This window comes from Artibeus jamaicensis, unplaced genomic scaffold, assembly GCF_021234435.1.
Source record: "Artibeus jamaicensis isolate MK-2021 breed Jamaican fruit bat unplaced genomic scaffold, CSHL_Jam_final contig_1998, whole genome shotgun sequence".
NCBI lineage: Eukaryota > Metazoa > Chordata > Mammalia > Chiroptera > Phyllostomidae > Artibeus > Artibeus jamaicensis.
The window spans coordinates 18672422-18692436 of NW_026521407.1; the positions used below are offsets into that span (position 1 = coordinate 18672422).

Sequence of the window (20015 nt, forward strand, 5' to 3'; positions counted from 1 at the left end):
CTGTGGGAGACAAATATGTAAATGAACACCTATTAGCCTTATGATGAGTGTTAGGGGAAAGGTGTGTGCAGAATACTACGCTATTAGGGGATGTATTTCATTCACACTGAAGGTGCTCATAGGGTAATGTATCACAGAAGGTGGCTGAAAGAAAGTGCCAGCTAAGCCGTGTCTTCAGGGATACATCAGGATGGGCTAGGTAGAGAAAAAAAAAAAAGGCTTGCCAGGCAGCGGGAGTAGTGTGTCGACAGAGGGTGAGAAGTGAAGCTGGAGAGCAAGCAGGGGCCAGGTCTTGAGGAGCCAATTATACCATGCAGAGGACTTGGAACTGATCTTGAAGGTAGCTAGATGCCAGGGCAGAGTGCACACAGCTTGCATTTTTGAAAGATCTGAAATACAGAAAATTACAAATATGGAGGATGTGAAGTAGGAGACAAGCCACCTCAAGAGAAGCATCTGACGTACTGTCCAGCAAAAGAATAATCACGCCAGGTTTCACTCTCGAGTCCCAGTGTGGGAGACATTCTGGTCCTAGGAGCATTGCCACAAACTGGTAAAAAGAGGAAATTCCCACGAATCCATAACCATACAGTAGGACAGCCCTTTCCTCCAGCCAGGAATGTGGGCAGGGGAGACCTTTTCCTCTGGAGTCTGAGACTTCACAGAGAGGATGATTTCCAGAAGGAAATTCAAAATACAGGGGTTGGTGCTTGCTTCGGCCGCACATATACTAAAATTGGAACGATATATAGAAAATTAGCATGGCCCCTGCGCAAAATACAGGGGTGGGCCGAAGTAGGTTTACAGTTGTGCGTATGCAAAACTAAGTTTATTCTAGTAGCATTATGCCTTAATTATTGTATTATTTTCCATAGGAACCACTGTAAACCTACTTTGGCCCACCCCTGCATATTTCCCAGAAAGAAAAATGATAAATCTTGCTATTTTTAAATATAGGGTTCAGGTAATATATGGGTCAAAGGTGTTTTGCATGCATGGGTGTATTTGTGCATTGGCTGTTGAACTTATCATTGTTTCTGTGGGAATACAAATTCCTGATTGACTTTCAGAACACAATCCATTTGCCACTATGATCTCTGCATGCCTATGCAGAGAATGTACAAGCACCAATGACAGCAGTAAAATGCACCAGACACATTGTGATTACGACTCTTCCATAAAGAAGGGAATCTGGGGTATTTTAAAAGCAATGCTGCTGACCATGTAAAAATGCAAACTGAAGTGAGCTCTAGGCGGCTGTTCAGGCCCTGCCTGGGCTAAGCAATTCTACTTGCTCTCCTAGGGCCGGCCACAGAGCAGGCGCTCCCTCAATGTTTGGAAAAGTGAAGTAGATGCACTGCAATGGATCTCCATACACACATGCCTCCTGGTAATAAATGAGACAGAAAAAAATTGCTGGTTCACTGAGGAGCTGAGAACGGGCTTGCAAGAAAGCAAGGAAGAGACAGGCAGCATACATTTGTCCAGGGCAGTGAAGTGAGCTAGTAAGTCCCTGCATCTATGTTCGTGGGACAGAAACCCCTCCCTCTTAGCAGAGGCAGTAACTAGGAACGTGAGGTGCCCTTGATTAACTCACAATCATGTCCATTCATTCATAATTATGTCAACAGAGGGGATCAACTCAGGTAAATGAATGTTAGTTCCATGCCCTGTCACATATTTGTTTTAGGAGCTGATTTGAAGCTGAAACATGGTGGCCTTCTTCCTCTGATTATTCCATCACTCAGAAGGCCCCAGCGTCCTAAAATTCTTCATAAAATTCCAATGGTTTTTCATTAGCCGTCATCAAATCTAGTTGAACCTTCTTTAAAAGGGCCTCATTTTGCATTTCACTACTGCCCTGACCTATCTCTTGCCTCTCCCGGTTTCAACCCACCTTGATCGCAGAGGGCAAATTTACCTTCTTAAAACATAGCTTTGATTAAGCTATGCCTCTTTTCAAAAACCCTCTCACCATCTTTCAGATACTTGCAGAATGAAGTCCAAACCTCTTGCCTGCCTTTAAGGCCTGGTAGAGTCCACGCCCATGAATTCCACCCACCCCCACCACTTCTGTATACCAGGCAAATACGCTATCCTCAGTGTTCTCTGAATAGGCTGTCCTCATTCCTCCGCTGTGCTTGGCTCAATCTGAAGAACCCCGAAATCCTCAATTCTTCCCTCTCTACCGTAAAAGCACATTTCTGAGTCTGGTCCTACTCCATGAAGTAGGAGTCTGAGCTCATTTCAGCCTGGGCCTCCACCTCACTCCCTCCGTTCCAACGCTATGCACCTCTGTCCTCCACCATGTGGCTACTTATACCCCACCCATGACCAATAGTGACAAATGGATGAATGACCCAGGCCCTAGAAAGGTGCCTGGCACATCTCAGGAGCTCAACAAATGCCTGTTAATTTTGTTGAAGAAATTCAACAAACCAAACATTTGACATTGTTAATTTCAGATTACCACCCACTTTTTCCCTTAGGCCAGGGACTTTCCTCCCCCCAGGTAAGAAAAAGCATCTAAATATTTTAACTTTGATCAAATTAGCCATGATATATAAAAAGCAGAACTTCCTCTTTAGTCCTTCCAGAAATGAGAACTCTCTAACCCACCCCGCAATGCCCCTACTACTGAATTTCAGTTTACTTTAAAATAACGGATCTGGATCATTTCTTACTAAATAAAACGTTGCATCTTCTCTGCAATTGCAAAAGGAACCTTACCTCTAGCCAGCCAAGTCATCAACAAATTCTCCACGCGAGAAAAATGTTTTTTAAAATGGAGATGTGAGCATGAAACACCTACAGGCAGGAAGAGAACAACAGGTGCTCCCTGCAAATACTAAACACCCAAACGGACCCTCTGAGCGAGCCAAAAACGTTTAGCCTACATAAGGTTCTTCAGCTGTTGTTTCAGGAGCTTTTCGATAACAAAAATGCCCCCTCCCCTTGGCCTTGTCCGTTTCTCGTCCACCACTTACTACCGAGTGCATGTCAGACTTATCTGGGCGCAATCTTGGTCGCACCCAGTCACCTCGCTCAGCGACCGGCGCAACCACGTTTCCTTAAATCAGAGCCCCGTGGACTCTGCTTGTGAACTACATTACCCAGCGGCCCCCGCGCCCTTCGCAGGAAGGACGTCTGCGCACAAGATACTCAGTTCCAAGTTTGGAGCTTTTAGCTGCCAGCCCTGGCCCATCATGTAGCTGCAGCACAGCCTTCCCTAACGTTGCAACTGGGGGAAAAATCACTTTCCAGTCTGTTTTGCAAGGTGTGCATTTCCATCTGGATTCCCTGAAAGTCCATCTGCTGCATCGGTCAAGAGAAACTCCACTTGCATGAAGATTGCACGCCTGCAGCTTGCATCTTTGTTGCAAAACTAGCTACAGAAGAGAAGCAAGGCAAAGTCTTTTGTGCTCCCCTCCCCCATCAAAGGAAAGGGGAAAATGTCTCAGTCGAAAGGTAAGAGCCTATTTGCATTAATTGCAAAAATGCAAAGGGTTGTGCATGCATTTATGAATGCATGGATGCAATTTTCGCCTAGCGATTGCATGTTTAAGTTTGAGGTTTTCCACAGCTCAGTTGCATTTCCTGTTTAGTGTGTGTGTGTGTGTGTGTGTGTGTGTGTGTGTGTGTGTTTTGCAGACACAGAGAGTTCCTGTAAGGCAGGGCTTGCAGTTCAGCTGTGCATTGACGTTATTTGCATTCTTCTGCTAGGATTACTGAGCTCTTTTTTCCTTTTGCACAGTCAGGAGAGATAGAGCAGGTTGGTAGCGTCTAAATGTGCAATGCTTTATATAATTGTAAAATTCTTTAGTATTCACGCATATTGTAAGTAATTTTCTGTGCAACAGAAATACAAACTTTTAAAAAGTCTGTGGGTGAAGATGAAAGGTAAAACTTGAGTTAAACTAGTAGGAAATTAATGTAATCTTATATTCCTTTGGGAATGAGCCGTTACTGTGCCAGTGTTTAGCTAAATTTCCATTGATACGCTTTGAACATTAAGCAACTTTTGATTTTTAAAGGAAGTAAAGGTGAAGTATGCATAATAGCATATTACCAAAAAAAGCAGACAAGAAGTCTTTCTCTTCCGAGATTTTGCACTCTACACCAATTGCTTATTGGCTCACAGTATTTAGAAGCAGCAGTGAGGACATTGGTGTTTTATATTTTCCCATTTGGGAGATGCGTCGCATCTGGGGCGGGGGCGCAGGAATATTGGGAGAAAAACTGTTCTTTGAAACATTACACTAACATCCAGGGACTGTCCTGTTTCATTAGCAACCATAATGAAGTCTTTTACATGCGATTGCATATATTTAGTTGGCTATAATAGGTAAGAAGTTCAAGATTATGGTTTTCCTTACTTTTTTTGTTTTCTTTTTTTTTTTTTTCACACAGTTGTATTTTGGAAGCCTAATACCGTGCTGGGGAGGGGGCTAAAAAAATAAAATTTCTGACATGGCATCAGAGAGCTGAGGTAGTGCTTGCTGTCAGGTCCTGTAGGACCCTAAGTCGCTCACTTGTTTCAGAACAAATCCTTCACCATAGAGAAGGCGTTTGCCAAAGGAGCATGTATGCATGGAAGAGGCAAGTTAACCACTAGGTGAGTTAGGCTTACCTGGGGCACTACATAAGTAAGTATATCCATTGTAAGGCTGTAGGTGAAGACCTGGTGAAACTTAAGTTTCTCATAAGCTTTCTGCCACTTTTTTGAGAGTCGTTGCACCACTTTTTAATTCTACTAGCTGGACATAATACATCTCAGCCCCCAAAGAAAGTGACATATATTCTAAAGAAAGTGATACATATAGTTGGAGGTGGGGCTCAGCTTTTCTCTGAGTGTTAGGGAAGCATGAAATCTAAAAACCTGGGGGCTGAAGAACCCAGGAATTGGCATCATGAGATACCTAGGTTCCTTAATATAGGGGAGATCTACAGTCTAATTGAGCAGAGAAGAAACAGCTTACCAGGGGCATTCCGTGCTTCGATGTATTAAAGAGATGGCATCTAATTAGTTTGTATTGGGTATATATTCACTCATTCAGTTCAGTTTAATATATTGTATATACATATTATGACATATATGTATGTGTATGTGTGTATGTATGTGTGTATGTGTGTGTGCATCTATACACACGCACATATATATATATATATCCCCATACTGCATAGGATTTCGGTGCATAGAAAAATATTTAAAATGTAGTCATTTGCATCAGGGAACTTACCATGTGGTTGGTGAAAGAAAGCAAGTCATTATAATGCTGGGTAATTGCATAGATAGTGAAGAGAAAAGGCAAAGTTGGAGTTTAAAGATACAAATGAGTTTCTCTCTGGTAGATAGTCAGGAAAGTTTCATGAGAAAGGTGTTGTTATAGAGGTCTTATCTTTGGACCTTAGGGTCTAAATTAAATCAGGTTCCTATTTGCATTTTTTTTTTTTTGGATATACTCCTAAGGTAGCTCCCTCCTAGTAGAGCAAGTTTTTGAGTTGGGAAGTTAACCTTTGTTATGGTTAATTTCATGTTGTGGATGTATTAGCGTGGAATGCTTCCATTAGGGGCATTCCCATAATAAATCAGTAAGTTTTCTTAATTGGGTCCCATTTGGAAGGTGCGTCTGGTGTGAACATGGGGTTCCTGGCCAAAAGGAAAATTATGGACAGAAAGAAGTAGGTGATCATTTCAGAAATGGCAAAGGAGCCTGGCCTGGACTTTAAATGTGGAATTGGCCTAATTCGGCTACGTATTCTCAAATGGCCAAGACATTTTTTGCAGTACCAAAACTTCTTTGTCATGCTAGAAGAACCAAATGAAATGGGAGGAAAAGTGAAAGGTGGATGCAACCTCTTAGCACTGAAGCATTTAACAACATGTTCAATTCAAGGACCTTTACGAACTTTCTAGATCACTATAATTCGGTTTTACAGACCTCTAATTTAAGGCACAGCACAGGCAAAAGAATTACAGACTCCCTGGGAGCTGGAAGGACTGGGTTGCTTCTTTCCAGCCTAACGAACAGCAAGATTCCGAGAAAGAATTTCTTAAAAAGAAATTTTGTGTTCCACTGTTGTAACTTTAGGTGGTATGCTTTTCAGCTTGTTGATATTAGCTGTCTGGGGTTGAGCTGACATTTTTCAAATATTAAAGCGGTAGAATGCCTTTTGAGGAAATCTGAAATGTAAGTTAACAGGAAGGGCACCCAGAAAGTGCAGGAATTCCTGCACTTTACAGGAAGACAGGCTACAGGAAAAATGTGTCATCTACATTACCAGGGAGAGAAAAACTATTGTTATCAGCCACAATGATCAGAGGAGGGAGGGAGGGAGAGGGGAGGGGAGGGAGGTGGGTTGGTCTGGCCTCTCCCGGTTCACCTGAAAATATACAAAAAGTTTGACTCTGTTAAAAGGCATTCTTCCTCACTTCCCTCTCCATTTACCTTTTAAAAATAATAGATTATCTTAGTTTAAGATAGGACATAGTAGATATTCACTTTTTAAAGTGATTTTAAAGTAAAAAAAAATCACCTTTAAAAAATATGGTTATAGGTCAATCCTGACGTGAGCAATGCATGTGAGGCGTAATTCAGAAGCATGCGGGACAGTGACAGGCAAGGACTTAACCCTGCATGGGTCTTTGCGTTTGTAATCGATTCTACCCTGGGAAATGAGATGTGTTCATTTCTCATTCTGTGTAAATTCCTTTGTGAGGTTGTACCAGACGGACTTGTCATGCTCAGCCTGTAACCTGAGCCAGTATGTTTTATAACCTCGTCCATCTCAGGACACAAAATCAGAATAGGCACCTTGAGTTTCCTGAGCCTGTTTTGTGCTGGTGTGGCATTCAGCTGTATACAGCAGGCTGCGCCTGGCTGCAGAGGCTGGCAGGGGGTCTCTGGTGGGAAATTCAATGCTGGCGGAAATGGTCAAGATTCTCACCCTTTGTTTTTCTCAGATTAGTGTTGTAAGCATTTTCAGTGTTTTCAAATCTGAAAGATCTATAAGGAATATTTTTAAAACTTAAAAAATACATAAATATCCCTGGCTGGTGTAGCCCAGTGGATTGAGCGCGGGCCCGCAAACCAAAGGATTGCGGTTTGATTCCCAGTCGGGGCACATGCCTGGGTTGCAGGCCAGTTTCCAGCAGGGGACGTATGAGAGGCAACCATATATTGATATTTCTCTCCCTCCCTCCTTCCCTTCCCCTCTCAAGATAGATAAATAAAATCTTTAAAAAATACATAAATAATACTTGTTCATTGTAGAAATATTTTAAAATATAGGAAAGGAAAATAAGAATCACCAGTTACTGCAATGTACATTTTGGCATGTACCTTTCTGGACTTCTTTTCATATATATATTTATCCATATATCCATTAGATATCTATACATGTATCCAAAACATGGATATATATGTATATATCTAAAACATGTGTATATATATATCCAAAATATGTCTAAAACTAATGTATATGTAGTTAGCTTTTGTTTTACTTACCAATATACTGTGAAATATTTCCAAGTTAATCTCTTTTGACATATGATCCATTTCCATTGTATTTATTTAAATAAAACCTTAAATTTATTAACTTTTTAAAACTTAAGTTATAATTCACGTACACAATTCTGTTAGAGTCAGGATGCACGGCATGGTTCGATAGTTGTGTATGTTGTGAAATGGTCATACGTTTGGCTGACATCCAGCACCATCTGTTAGGTGCAGACTGTGTGATGAGAACTTGTAAGGCCTACCCTTTCAGACGCTTCCCGATGTGCAATACAGTATTGTTAACTGTGGTCGCCACACTGTGCATCACATCCCCAGGACTTATTTATGGTATAACTGAAAGTTTGTAACTTTTGGCAGCCACCAATCTGTTCTGTGTATTTATGAGCTTGTTTTTTGCTTTTCATTTTGTTAGATTTCACATATGAGGTCATATGGTATTTTGTCTTTCTCTGTCTTTTGACTTATTTCACTGAACATACTGCCCTCAAGTTCTATCCATTGTTGTTGCAAATGGCAAGATTTCATTCCTCTTTATGGCTAATATTCCATTGTATATATGGATATATACTACATTTATATATATTACATATCTAGAAATGTAATATATATATAATGTAATATATATATCAAGTGTATATATATTACATTTTTTATCTATTCTTTCATCAAAGAACACTTTGGTTGTTTTTCATGTCTTGGCTTTTGTAAATAACACTGCTGTGAACATGGAGGGGCTGTTAACTGTCAGTACGATGAGTGTTACCGTGATGGTCATTCCAGTTCGTATGTTACTGTGCGTACTGTGGCTTTATATTAAACTGCCATGGTCATCCAATTCTGCCCCAATTCTCCATTTTCTTCTTCACCTTTTAAAAATAGCTTTTCAAGTTATTGTAAAATGAAATAGACTTGCTGACAGTAAATTCAAACCAAAAAGAACTCCGTAATAAGAAAATAAGGACCACTCAGTCACCCCGCCCAGAGCTAATTCCTGTTCACACTTTGGTGACTGTCTCTTGGCATTTGCACGCACACATATATGTGTACTACTTTCCATAGTGCGTACAACGCTTTGCAAATTGCCTTATACTCTACCACGTATCTTGGACATCTTTCCAGATTTGTACACATATAGTCACCTCATTTTTTAAAACAGCTGCTTATTGTAATTTGTAAAAATGTAGCCATTTAATCAATCTCCAATTGGACTTTAATGTAATTTCATTTTTTCTACATCTGTAAACAAAGTTGCAAAGAGTACCTTGAACACACTTCTTTGTACATTTGCCTTATCTTCTCTGTAGGATGTTAAAGAAATGCAAGTGGAAGTGCTAGGTCAAAGGGCATGCACAGCCCTCCAGAGAGCTAATAATACTAATTCTTATTCTCCCCAGTAATATTTGGAAGTGCCCATTTTGTCCTTTTAAACATTTTAGTAACTATTGCCAAATAAATTGCTCTCCAGAAATGTTATGCCTGCTTTTCTTCATCCTGGGTAGAATAATTTAAAACAACATCTCTACCACCCTGGCTGGTGTGGCATCAATTGGTTGGAGTGGCATCTTGTAAACTGAAAGTTTCCTGGTTCAATTCTTGGTCAGGGCACATCATGCCTGCGTCGCTGTTGCTGGTTTGGTCCCCAGGCCCCTGGTTGGGGTGCATCTGAGAGGAAACAGTGTAATATTTCTCTTGCATCGATGTTTCTCTCCTTTTCTTTCTCCCTCCCATCCCCTTTCTCCAAAATCAATAAACATGTCTTCCAGTGAGGTTTAAAAACAAACTAACAAACAAACAAAAAACAGCCCTGGCAGTTGTGGCTCAGTGGATTGAGCACGGGCCTGCGAACCAGAGGATCGAGGTTTAATTCCCAGTCAGGGCACATGCCTGGGTTGCGGGCCAGGTCCCCAGTGGGGGCCATGTGAGAAGCAACCACACACTGATATTCTCTCCCTCTCTCCTTCCCTTCTCTTCTAAAGATAAATAAATAAAATTTAAAAAAAAACAGCTACCAATTCAGTAACAGGTATTAACACCTTACTCTCATTTGCATTTCTTAGTAATAAAGAAGTTGAATTTACCCCTTCTTAACATTTGTGTTTCATATATTTGAAGGTTTTTTCTTTTAAAATGTATCTCTAAATTTTTAAATAGGGAATTAAATGATTTTCAGAGTTAGGCCAGAACATTCCAAAATTGCAAAGCTTAAGTAATCATGGATTGAAAGATGGGTACTTTGCATTAAACAGTTTAAGTCCTTGGTGAGTTCTAATTATAATTTTAACAAAAATGTCTTGTATAAACATCACATTTTTTAAAGTATATTTTATTTTTATTTTATTTATTTATTTTTAGAGTGAGAGGAAAGGAGGGAGAAAGAGAGGGAAAGAAACGTCAATGTGTGGTTGCCTCTCATGTGGCCCCCACTGGGGGACTTGGCCTGCAACCCAGGCATGTGCCTTGACTGGGAATCAAACTGCTGACCCTTCGGTTTGCCGACCCTTTGGTTCACAGCCCATTCTCAATCCACTGACCTACACCAGCCAGGGCAAACATCACATTTTATAAACTCATTTTATTATACTCTCTATAGCTATCAAGACCTGTGTGAAAATAATAAGAAAGATGTAATGATATGATTAAGATTCCAGTCTGGAAAATAACTTACTTCTGGACATTTCTGCATTTTTCAGATATCTCTACTGGCAGAAGTAGTTTTTCCTTAGTTTTATAAATAATTGTTACATAGCACATGGTTGTGTTACATGCATTGTTGTAGAATAATCCCTTTCTTTTTTTTTTTTTAGCTTCATGTGCATTGTCTAATCACAAAGGGTGCTTGACTAGATTTTGTAGAAGAATTAAGGCTCTCTCAGCTTTGACGGCCTCACAAGTTAAATAAGTCAGTCACACTAACAAATTCTTCACATAGCCTTCCTTAGTAAATGTGCCTACTTAAGCATCCTGATATAAGTGATAGAATTCAGAGCTATGAAAGGAGTGTTATCATTTAACCATATCTTTTAACAAATGGGCAAACTGATGCCTTGGCAGTAAGTGCTTTGCCAGAGGTAGCACTTAGGACTCTTGATTCTCTGTCCTGAAATTCATTTCACTAAACCACACGCAAACACTGGTAATCCACGTTTGCAAAACATTTTTTTCCTTCATAATCCTTAGTATATTTCACTTTTTTTCTCCTGTTTGCTTTTGTGGGGAGCAGATCGTCAAGGGGGCTGATGGTACAATCAGTGGGGGGTTCTTTTTCTGTGCCCAAGAAATGGTGATATATGAATCATGGTGGTGGAGTTTCTTACCTGCTCTTCCCTGTGCTGGAGGATATTTTGCAAATGCTCTCATCGTAATTCCCATTACCTACATTATACCGCTGCAAGTTTTAACCACTGTGATCCTTGTTTGTCTTTTTGGGACAATATCTGAAAGCCCTTGCTGGGTAGCTAACATTTATTCTTACATATCTCTGCCTCTCCCTCTCTTTTAGCGCTGTGCTTATAAATAATAGGTGCTCAATCAATGTCCAACAATGAAAGTATTTTTCATTAATAGGAATCTCCATCATTTTCCTCCACCTTTCATAAAAAGTTTGGGTTAACTAAATTATAATGCAGTTTTCTCCCTGTGCTTCTGTGTTGGCATCAGTATTCCCATTATATCTTTGCTGGATTATTTGGGAATTGCATAAAAAGCAACTTCCGATGGCCAAAGTGTTTCTCCTCTGACCAGATTTATAGGTTGCAGGATCCTTGGCTAACTAACTTTCCTTTTGAAAAATTTTGGGAACCAAGATGAGTTGTCCAAAGAATTTGACGGGATAGGATTGAAGTGAATCCATCCAGCCTCTCTGCTGGTCTCTGGAGCAACTTACCTCTGAACTTGAACCTTTGAAGGGTTATCACAAATAATCTGAAAGTGTTTTGCAGCTGGCTGCCCTCTGGCCAAAGAGGGGACTTTGCACAGATACACCCCAAGTGAAAGGATTCCCGGCTTCCTCCATGACCGCTGCCGCTCTCACTGCTGCCCCCTTCCACCCTGGGTTTTGTTCCCCAACTCTGTCTCCTTAGAGGGTCTTCTTTCCCTGAGCTGCTCCGCACCGTTTGCTATGCAGTCCTTGAAACCCCCTCTTTCTACAATGAGAGGATGTTCAGGATGTTCAGAGGGTTTGCGATAGACTTACCTGCACACAGGAAATCTATTACAAACCATCGTAATGCAATCAACTCACTTCTGAGTTCAAGCATTCAGTAGGCGCTTACTGGAACTCTCTTGATCTGTTTTCTTTTATTTTAAAAAAATATTTTATTTATTTATTTTTAGAGAGAGGGGAAGGGAAGGAGAAAGAGAGGGAGAGAAACATCAATGTGTGGTTGCCTCTCATGTGTCCCCCACCGGGGACCTGGCCTGCACCCTAGGCACGTGCCCTGACTGGGAATCAAACCAGTGACCCTTTGCTTCACAGGCCTGCGCTCAATCCACTGAGCCACACCAGCCAGGGCTCTCACCTATTTTTAATTTCAGCTTCTGAGCTAAGTAAGACAGGGGGAAGAAATCAGAAGAATAATATTTTATGACACCTGACAATTACATAAAATTCAAAGTTGGTGTCTACAAATAAAGTTTTATTGGGACACAGCTTTTCTCATTCATTTCTGCATTATTCATGGCTGCTTCTTGCCCCACAATGGTAGAGTTGAATAGTTGTAATGGAAAGCATCCCGCAAAGCCAAAATATTTATTGTCCAGCCCTTTTCAAACAAAGTTTGATGAGCTTGTTCTTCACAATTTAACTTTGGCACAATCTGGAGTCTTTTTATGATGGGGCCCCCACATTACATTCCTCTTTGGCTTTAACTGGAAGTTGTTAACCTGGAAAACTTACTCACTTGCTACTCAGCCAGCGACCTCTGGGGCCACCCACAGGAAATGTCTGAGAGATGTTTCTCCAGTTATGAGATTTGTAGGCTATTGCTCATTTCTGCTGAACAGAGCTACTGGTCTCCTTTAGCCCATCCTGGGGTCCTTTCCCCTCAGATGCACCCTTCCTGTTCGCTTTATATTTCTTTTCTCCCCCCTGCCCATTGAGAAGCTGCTCATTAGTTCTTTCCTTTGTCCCTTCATTCTCCTCTTGATCCCACACTTTGTTTAAACAGCAAATCAATAAAAGCAACTCTCATGCTACCACTGTTGCCTGGCTTTGTTGAATATTATTGTGACCCAGGTCAGAGGTTCCATCCTCTCTTTACGTGGCGTAAAGATGGAAACCACCTTCCATGGCCCAACAGCCTCCAACCCACCCAGAGCCGTTTTGGGCTATCATCTCCTATACTAGTTAGAGCCATTTTCTCACGTTCACAATCCTCTACCTCCTAGCCCTGGGTGGACACTATTTTTGAGCAAGTATGATTATCCTTTTACTTGTAGAGTCACTTAATTTGTGGGAATTGTGTATATTTAGGAGACAAGGTCATGGTAAAGGTTCTTAAAAAGAAGGGAAGGAAGGAGGAGCAGGTGGAAGCTCCGTAAAGACAGAGTAGCTTTGGTGGATGAGCCTAGATGTGTTCCCTGTGTCCAGAGTGAGGCGAGTTTAAGTCACATGCAAGGAAGTCCTAATTTGTGCCCTGTAAGATGGCAACACCACGACGGATTCTCCCTGTTACTGTGCTTAGTGATGCACAGGGAGGATCTCATTCTCCCCTCACTAGGGCCTGACAAGGTGATGCTGCATTTTGTACATGAGCAATCTGAGGCCAGAAGGTCATGGAACCTGCCTTTGATGTCAAGGCCGATAGTGGCGGAGCAGAGACTTTAGTCAATGTCTGTCTGACCCCAGAACCCAAGCTCCCGGCTACTCCACTTATTTTGTCGCTCCATAGTAGACTGATCAACCTGTTACCCAAAAGACATGGTCAGAGCCAGATCACATGAATGGATTCCATGGGAATTTGGGCAAAGAGGGGACAGGGATGGGAAGTAAGAGGCTGACCTGCATCTGTGTTCCCTTTGACATATTCTTTTTTTTTTTAAATATTTTATTTATTTATTTTTTGAGAGAAGGGAAGGGAAGGAGAAAGAGTGGGAGAGAAATATCAGTGTATGTTTGCCTCTCATGCGTCCCCTGCTGGGAACTAGCCTGCAACCCAGGCATGTGCCCTGACTGGGAATCGAACTGCGATACTCTGGTTCACAGGCCGCGCTCAATCCACTGAGCTACGTCAGCCAGGGCGACATATTCCTTTAAGTCTCTGTTGATCGTAGAATGCTGAGTCTGACTACTTCACTGTGAAGGTTGAATTCCAAGTATAAATTGCCCACTGGATGAAGGAGGCTGGGTACAATTGGTTTACCAATAGGTACTGGTCTATACAGATTGGAAGTTTATGTTAAATATCAGCAATAAATATCAGTTCCATTAGCTGTCTTACAGGCTGTGACTAAAGAGATCCAAACTTTGTGTTTTCCTGCACATCAGTTAAATTGTTTTAATGCAGCAATCAGAACATGGCCAGTTTGATATCATACCTAACGAGAGGGGTTCTGTGACCCCTTTTTGGCTTAGAGACTTTTTTTTCTTCCTGGTTATTTCTACGTAAATGTAACAAATGCAGTTTCCTTGAAATTGTGAATGAACCAACATCTCCACTGTTTTCTTCCTGTACTGGATGGTGTGCAAGGAACGAGAATGACCTCTTTGTGTGGTAGGGGGGCTTGGGAATGAATTTTTTTTTAACTAACGGATTCCCTCTTAGCTTTCTCTCTGTCCAACGCAGAACAGTCATGCCTATGCTTGAGTTGTTTCCTGTGATCCATGCTGAAGCCATGGAAATACATGGTCTGGATGTTGAGTTACAAATTATTTACTCCCTCTCTTACTTCTCCCTTCTCCAGTAGCACATGGGAAGGATGAATTAGAGAAAAGGGTAAGGCTGCAACCGAAGAACTAGTGGGGATTAAGTGGCGAGGAGTAGGGGAATCCCTTTGCAATGAATGTTCAGAGACAGCCTTCCTGTGATTTCAAAAACTTTACAAGCGTATTCTCCCCACTTTATTTACTCGTTCCTGCATGCCAAACTCCTTTGTCATTTGAAAAAAAGTAATCCCAAAGACTCTAAATATACCTAAAGTGAGAACTTGGATAAGGGATTTATTTGTTGAGATCTATTTAACAAAGAAATTTCTGTTGTATTGTTAAAACATTTAAGATGTGCTAGGTGGAACTATACAGAAATTCATTCTCCTCTATTCTTCCTCTTCACTAGCTACGAGCCTTAAAACATCTACTTAACCTCAGCTTCAGCTTCCTCACCTGCTAAATGGAGGGAGTGAACCTCATTTACTGGATTGTTATGAAACTTAAGCAAAGTCATACATGTCACATGCTTTGGCCAGGGCTTGGCATTCATTTATTCAGTAATTATTTATTGAGTGCACTTCTGGGTTGGAGGCGCTGTGCTGTCTTAAATTTGCCATAAACATAGAGTTGCTTCATTCTTCTGTTTTTCTACCCATTGAGAAGCTTATAAGTCTAGTAGGAGGTAAGAAAAGCACAGAAATGGGCAGAATATAAGCCCGAGTCCTAGAAGAGGCGGTGAGTTGGGGGGTCCTGTGGATCAGAAGAGTTCTTACAATGAGTGTGGAATATTAACATCACTTTCAGAGTTTATAAAGAAATTGGGTCCTAGGTTCTAAGTAGGTATGGAAAAAGAATCTTGACCTCAGTATCTAAGGGCACCAATAAAATGTTAATGTAGACAGAGCAATTCTTCAGAGAATAAAAAAGAGAAGATGCTCTAGCTAATACCTAAAGCTTTAAAGACCTTTCTCGTGTTTCCTAAGAACTCCCTTTATTTTGGAAGTCGTTATTGCTTATAGTCAAGATAGGTCAATAAATGCAGTCTATCATATCACGTACTTTTAGGTGTTTTTAGATTGTGGAAACTCCAGGAAACCTAGCAGTTAATAGTTAAACAAGTATATCATCATATCAGCTGGGTTTATAGGCACACTGTAATTATAAAAGCAAGCTGTTGGTTCAATAATCAATGTCTGGCTAGGTCAGGGAATATTTTCCGGAGCATGACCATAGCTGTAATTTTCATTTTTCATAACCTGCCAACTTGCCTTTTTGCATTTCTTAGTGCTTTTCCCTTTTCTAGAATCATCTGAAGTCAGTTAAGGAGGAGGGAAACTGTTTCATGTATTTCTGAATTCTCGTTTTACCTGAGGGGCTCCAGATGGCTCTTTGTTTTACCAAACCTATTTTCTCAAGCAGGATATTGGATATGGACAAGGGAGTTGATAAATTTTTTTTTGCATGTATTTTTAGTTTCAAAAAACTTCATTGAAACGATCAATATATTTCATGCAGTTGATAGGTTGAATTAATTTTTCTATCGTTATTTTCCTTTCAAAAACAGCGACCTAAGCTCTGGAGCTTCCAGAGGGTTGTTTCTCAGTGTAACTGTGGCTGAGAAACACCTTGTTTCTCCTCAGTGACTTTATTCAATGCAGGATCAGCGGCGTGGATGTAGTGGGTGGGCTGAATTGCCCGGTCAGAGCCCAGCAAGTCACAGGGCAGTTTTTGCTTCACCTTTGCCATACAGTTAAAGGGACCATATGACCCAGCCAGGTAGATAGGACCTGCCAACTGTACCATCTCATTCAAGAGGCTTGCCAAGTCTTCGTGCTTGGGACTTTGCTCCTGAATGAGCTTCTATTTTTATAGGTAAAGTGGCAGCGGGGCAGGGGTGGAATGGCAGACTTAATACTGGAATTGACTTAAAAATGAGATTGAGTAATTTTGATACATTATGGCTAGAAAGACCTTCCAGATTTAATTTATTTTTCTGATGTGACCTATCTTAAGTACAAGAGAGTGAATGTTAGCCAGGTAGAGGGGGTAGCGGATGGGCGGGTTGGGGGGTACAGAGGGCCATATGTGTTCATATTTCTTAGTTGACTTTCACAGACATCATTAACAAAAGTAAACAAATAATCTGCACCTAACACAGATCATTTATTTGGTGAATACAAAGATGAATAGAATTCTATCTCTACCCTCAAGAAGCTCCTAGTCAGGTAGTTCGTATTCCTTTGATAGGGCCGCCATCACGAAGTGGGTGGCTCACACAACAGAAGTGTGTTGTCTGTCTCACAGTTCCGGAGACTAGAAGTCTGAGAGCCATATGGAGATGGGGCTGGTTGCTTCTGAGAGCTGCGAAGGAAAAATCTGTCCCCTGATTTGGATGGTTTGCTGGCAGTCTTTGGCATGGCTTACCATGTAGCTACGTCGTTGAGATCTCTGTCTTCACATTTCACGTGGGGTTCCCCCTGTTTGTGTCCTGTGTCAGATTTCCTCCTTTTATGAGGACACCAGTCAGCATTAAAGGCTGACTGACCCTCATCCTGTATGATCTCATCTTAACTAATGATATATGCAACAACCCTATTTCCAAGTAAGGTCATATTCTAAAGTACTAAGAGTTATCACTTTGACATAGGATTGCAGGGAGCACTTTGTAAAGCCTATGATTGTGTAACCACTATGATATACATTTAAAACTAATGCAAAGCAATACTGAATATGAACTGTACTTGAAAAAATAAACTTTAAATTTTGAAAAAAAGACTTTAACGTGGGAATTTGGGGTGGGTACACAGTTCAGCCCATCCCATGTGAAAACAAGCATGTCAACAAAGTAATGCTATTCTGTGGGCTGTGCACACAAGTGTTGGTACAAGAGGCAGGTGGGATACTAAGGAAGATGAAGGGGGTAACAGCTTGAGAAGATCAGGAAAGCCTGTCAGGAGATGGAGGATATTAACCTGGTATAATGGAACTTAAGTAAAATGGGAGACTTGCCATCGATCCTTGAACAGACCACCTCCTTGCCCTTTATTCTGATTTTCGATCGTAATGACAGACCGGACGCTTTGAAATGGGGGGCGTTAAGTTAGAAAGTCCTTGCACATCCGCACATGTGCTGTTGCTGAATTGATTCCCGAAGCTTCTTAGTGTTTGTTTGGTGGTAATGCGACACGCGACTCATTCAGTTGTCACAAGCAGCTTGCGTGTACACAGAGGTGGCACTTGGAGTGGGGAAAAGGCACATCCTCCCCTTCACGTCACATGGTTCCAGTCCTAATGGAACAAAGCTTAAGAGGGAACAAGAGCAAGAACCAAGGACCTGTAGCCAGGAAGAGCTTATTTTTAGAAAAGGCCTGTAGGCCTAAAAAAAAAAAAACCCCAAACGAACCTCCAACAAAAACAAAACAAAACATCACACAAGTGTTACCAAGCTCTTACGATATTGATCGTTAACAAAGGTCTTTTTAACTGTATGCCTACTCATTGCAGTAAATGTGTGGCTTTCTTTTTTTAATGTCGTCTGAGTATGTTTGTCATAAAATTAGGTATAAAAACACCAGGATCAGCCTCAGTAAGAGGAGACAGTAAAGGGCGACAGTGTTAGGACATGTTGTGTGAGGTAGTTGGGGGTGGGGGGTAGTCAGAGGGAAGCAACTTTCCCAGCTTAGGGCAGACGTCCATCGCCAGTCCTACTGTCCTGCGGTGGCCTGCGTCAAGTGCAGGGGCCAGGTGGGCAGCCCAGGCAAAGCCACGGGAAAGTCAGGAATCCTTCAGAGCTCAGCGGTAGGTACTCCTGGGAGTGGTCATCCAGCAGACGTGAGGCAGAAAGTCAAGTATTAGCTGAGCCAACATGGCGGGGAAAGAGAGAAGTTATAAACAGGGAGGTCTGTGGGAAAGCAGGGGTCAGAGAGTGAAGGAGTGCGAGATACCAGTGTGCGGAATACAGGTGTGAATATATGCTTTTTATTCCCCATGAGCGCTGTGTGTAAGAAATGAGTATCTGCCTCACCTGTTTCTTTCGGCTTCAGAAGCAAGCTTTGTTCCTCCGGCTGTTGTGTCATGATGCATCATAGGAAGCCCTGGGGAGGTTGGGTGTAGAGGAGTACGCAGAAAAGAAGCAACAGAAACTAGTTTGGGCCTTGTTTGTAACAAGCCCAGGCCTATCTTCACACGGAGAACCTGTGCACAGCTCTCCGAGTGGGACCAGTAGAGCCGGAGGAAAGCAGGAAATGGCAATTGCTTGGTTTAAGACAGAAACCAGCTCCTGGTTTTGTTCTCTCAGGTTGGGAGGTAAAGAAGCAGCCCTGGCTCCTAGACATCCAAATTCCAAGTCAAAGCTGGGAGGAAGAAATTGTTTTTAAAGTGTATCAGGGGATGTAGACGGAGTCTTTGCCGTAGCAGCTGGGACATATCAAGACTCTGTACAGTTTTCATTCCCCTTGATCCAACATTTTTATTTAGGAGAATCTATCCTGTGAGAGGTAGTGATTTTTCTGAGGGCCTACTGGGTGCAAGGCTTTGTGATAAAGACTTTACTGACTAGCTCTAACTCTCATAAAAACCTACAAGGAAGGTAAAATGATCCCCATTTTAAAAGGAGGAAACTGAAACTCAGATCAGTAACTTGCCCCAGGTCATACAGGTAGTGGTTGCAGAGCTGGGATTTGAATCTAGTTCATTGAAGTTCCAAAGTTCATGTTTTTTACTACGTAACTGCCATGTCAAAATAGCCAAAAATAAAAACACCCTGTTGCATAATAATAAGGGAATTGCTTAAGTGACAGATTCCTACCTGATGCAATAGGTTATGGCGAGAGGGTGATAACATTGATGGAGTGATGCTTATGGCCCAGGAAGAATGGAGACATATATACCTACATAAGACTTTATGGGTACGTGTTTGTGTTTATTTCGTTTTACCTCAGTTTGGAGTCTTTATTAGGGAGAATTTCACTGAATCGATGGCAGCTGAGCCTGCATTTTCTCACTCCCTCTTTTTCCCTCTCTCCCTTCATGGGAGCCCTCTTTCTGCTTTTCTGAGTCTTTTCTGCTTTCCCCTGCAGATCAGGCTTTTGCTAACTCATCAATAGGCACATGGCTTAAAAGAGCTCTAAGCTCTGTGTCTGTATGACTTTGTAGTTTTAGTACCCACCGTTCTTTGACTGGTTGCATTTCTGGTCTGAGATCAAATTTTCTATCTCTGGTTATGAGTGGCTGCTGGATTGGCTAGACCTGTGTCAGGTGTTCATCCCTGTGTACATGAGGGGTAAGCAAACCCATGGCCCGTGGCCCATGGCCCGCTTAGAGGTGCTGTAGAAGCAGGTTATCTGAGTAGGGGGCACAATTGCAACAGATGAATAGGTTGACATAGTAAAGCAAGCAGGAAGGAAATACATTAAAAAAGTGAAAACAAGTATGGCTGCTTAATCTCGAATGAACCTTTGATAGTATTGTGACCTGTGGTGTTTTGTATCATATTTAAGTTTGCATATGATTAATAAAAAAGAACTTCATTATCAAAGAAGGTGATGCATCTCCTCAGCTTCTCTCATTTTCTCTATGAGTGGGAGAGGCCCAGACCAAATATGTTATTTGTTCTGTTGCTCATTGCCTTT

At 41.6% G+C, this 20015-nt stretch overlaps 1 protein-coding gene and 1 pseudogene across 2 annotated transcripts in view; both read left to right on the forward strand.

The window, feature by feature from the left end:
* Positions 1-706: 706 nt before the first annotated feature.
* Positions 707-776, forward strand: LOC119036371 (uncharacterized; annotated as a pseudogene).
* Positions 777-3181: 2405 nt separating this feature from the next.
* MAP2K6 (mitogen-activated protein kinase kinase 6) overlaps positions 3182-20015 on the forward strand; it is a 95199-nt gene continuing 78365 nt past the window's right edge. The window contains exon 1 of one of the 2 annotated variants that reach the window (XM_037127991.2): positions 3182-3468. In XM_037127991.2, coding sequence (XP_036983886.1) covers positions 3453-3468 — 16 coding nt within the window. In that variant the 5' untranslated portion in view covers positions 3182-3452. Of the gene's footprint in view, positions 3469-19271; positions 19293-20015 lie in introns of those variants that run through there. The other variant, XM_037127992.2, reaches the window with a different exon arrangement.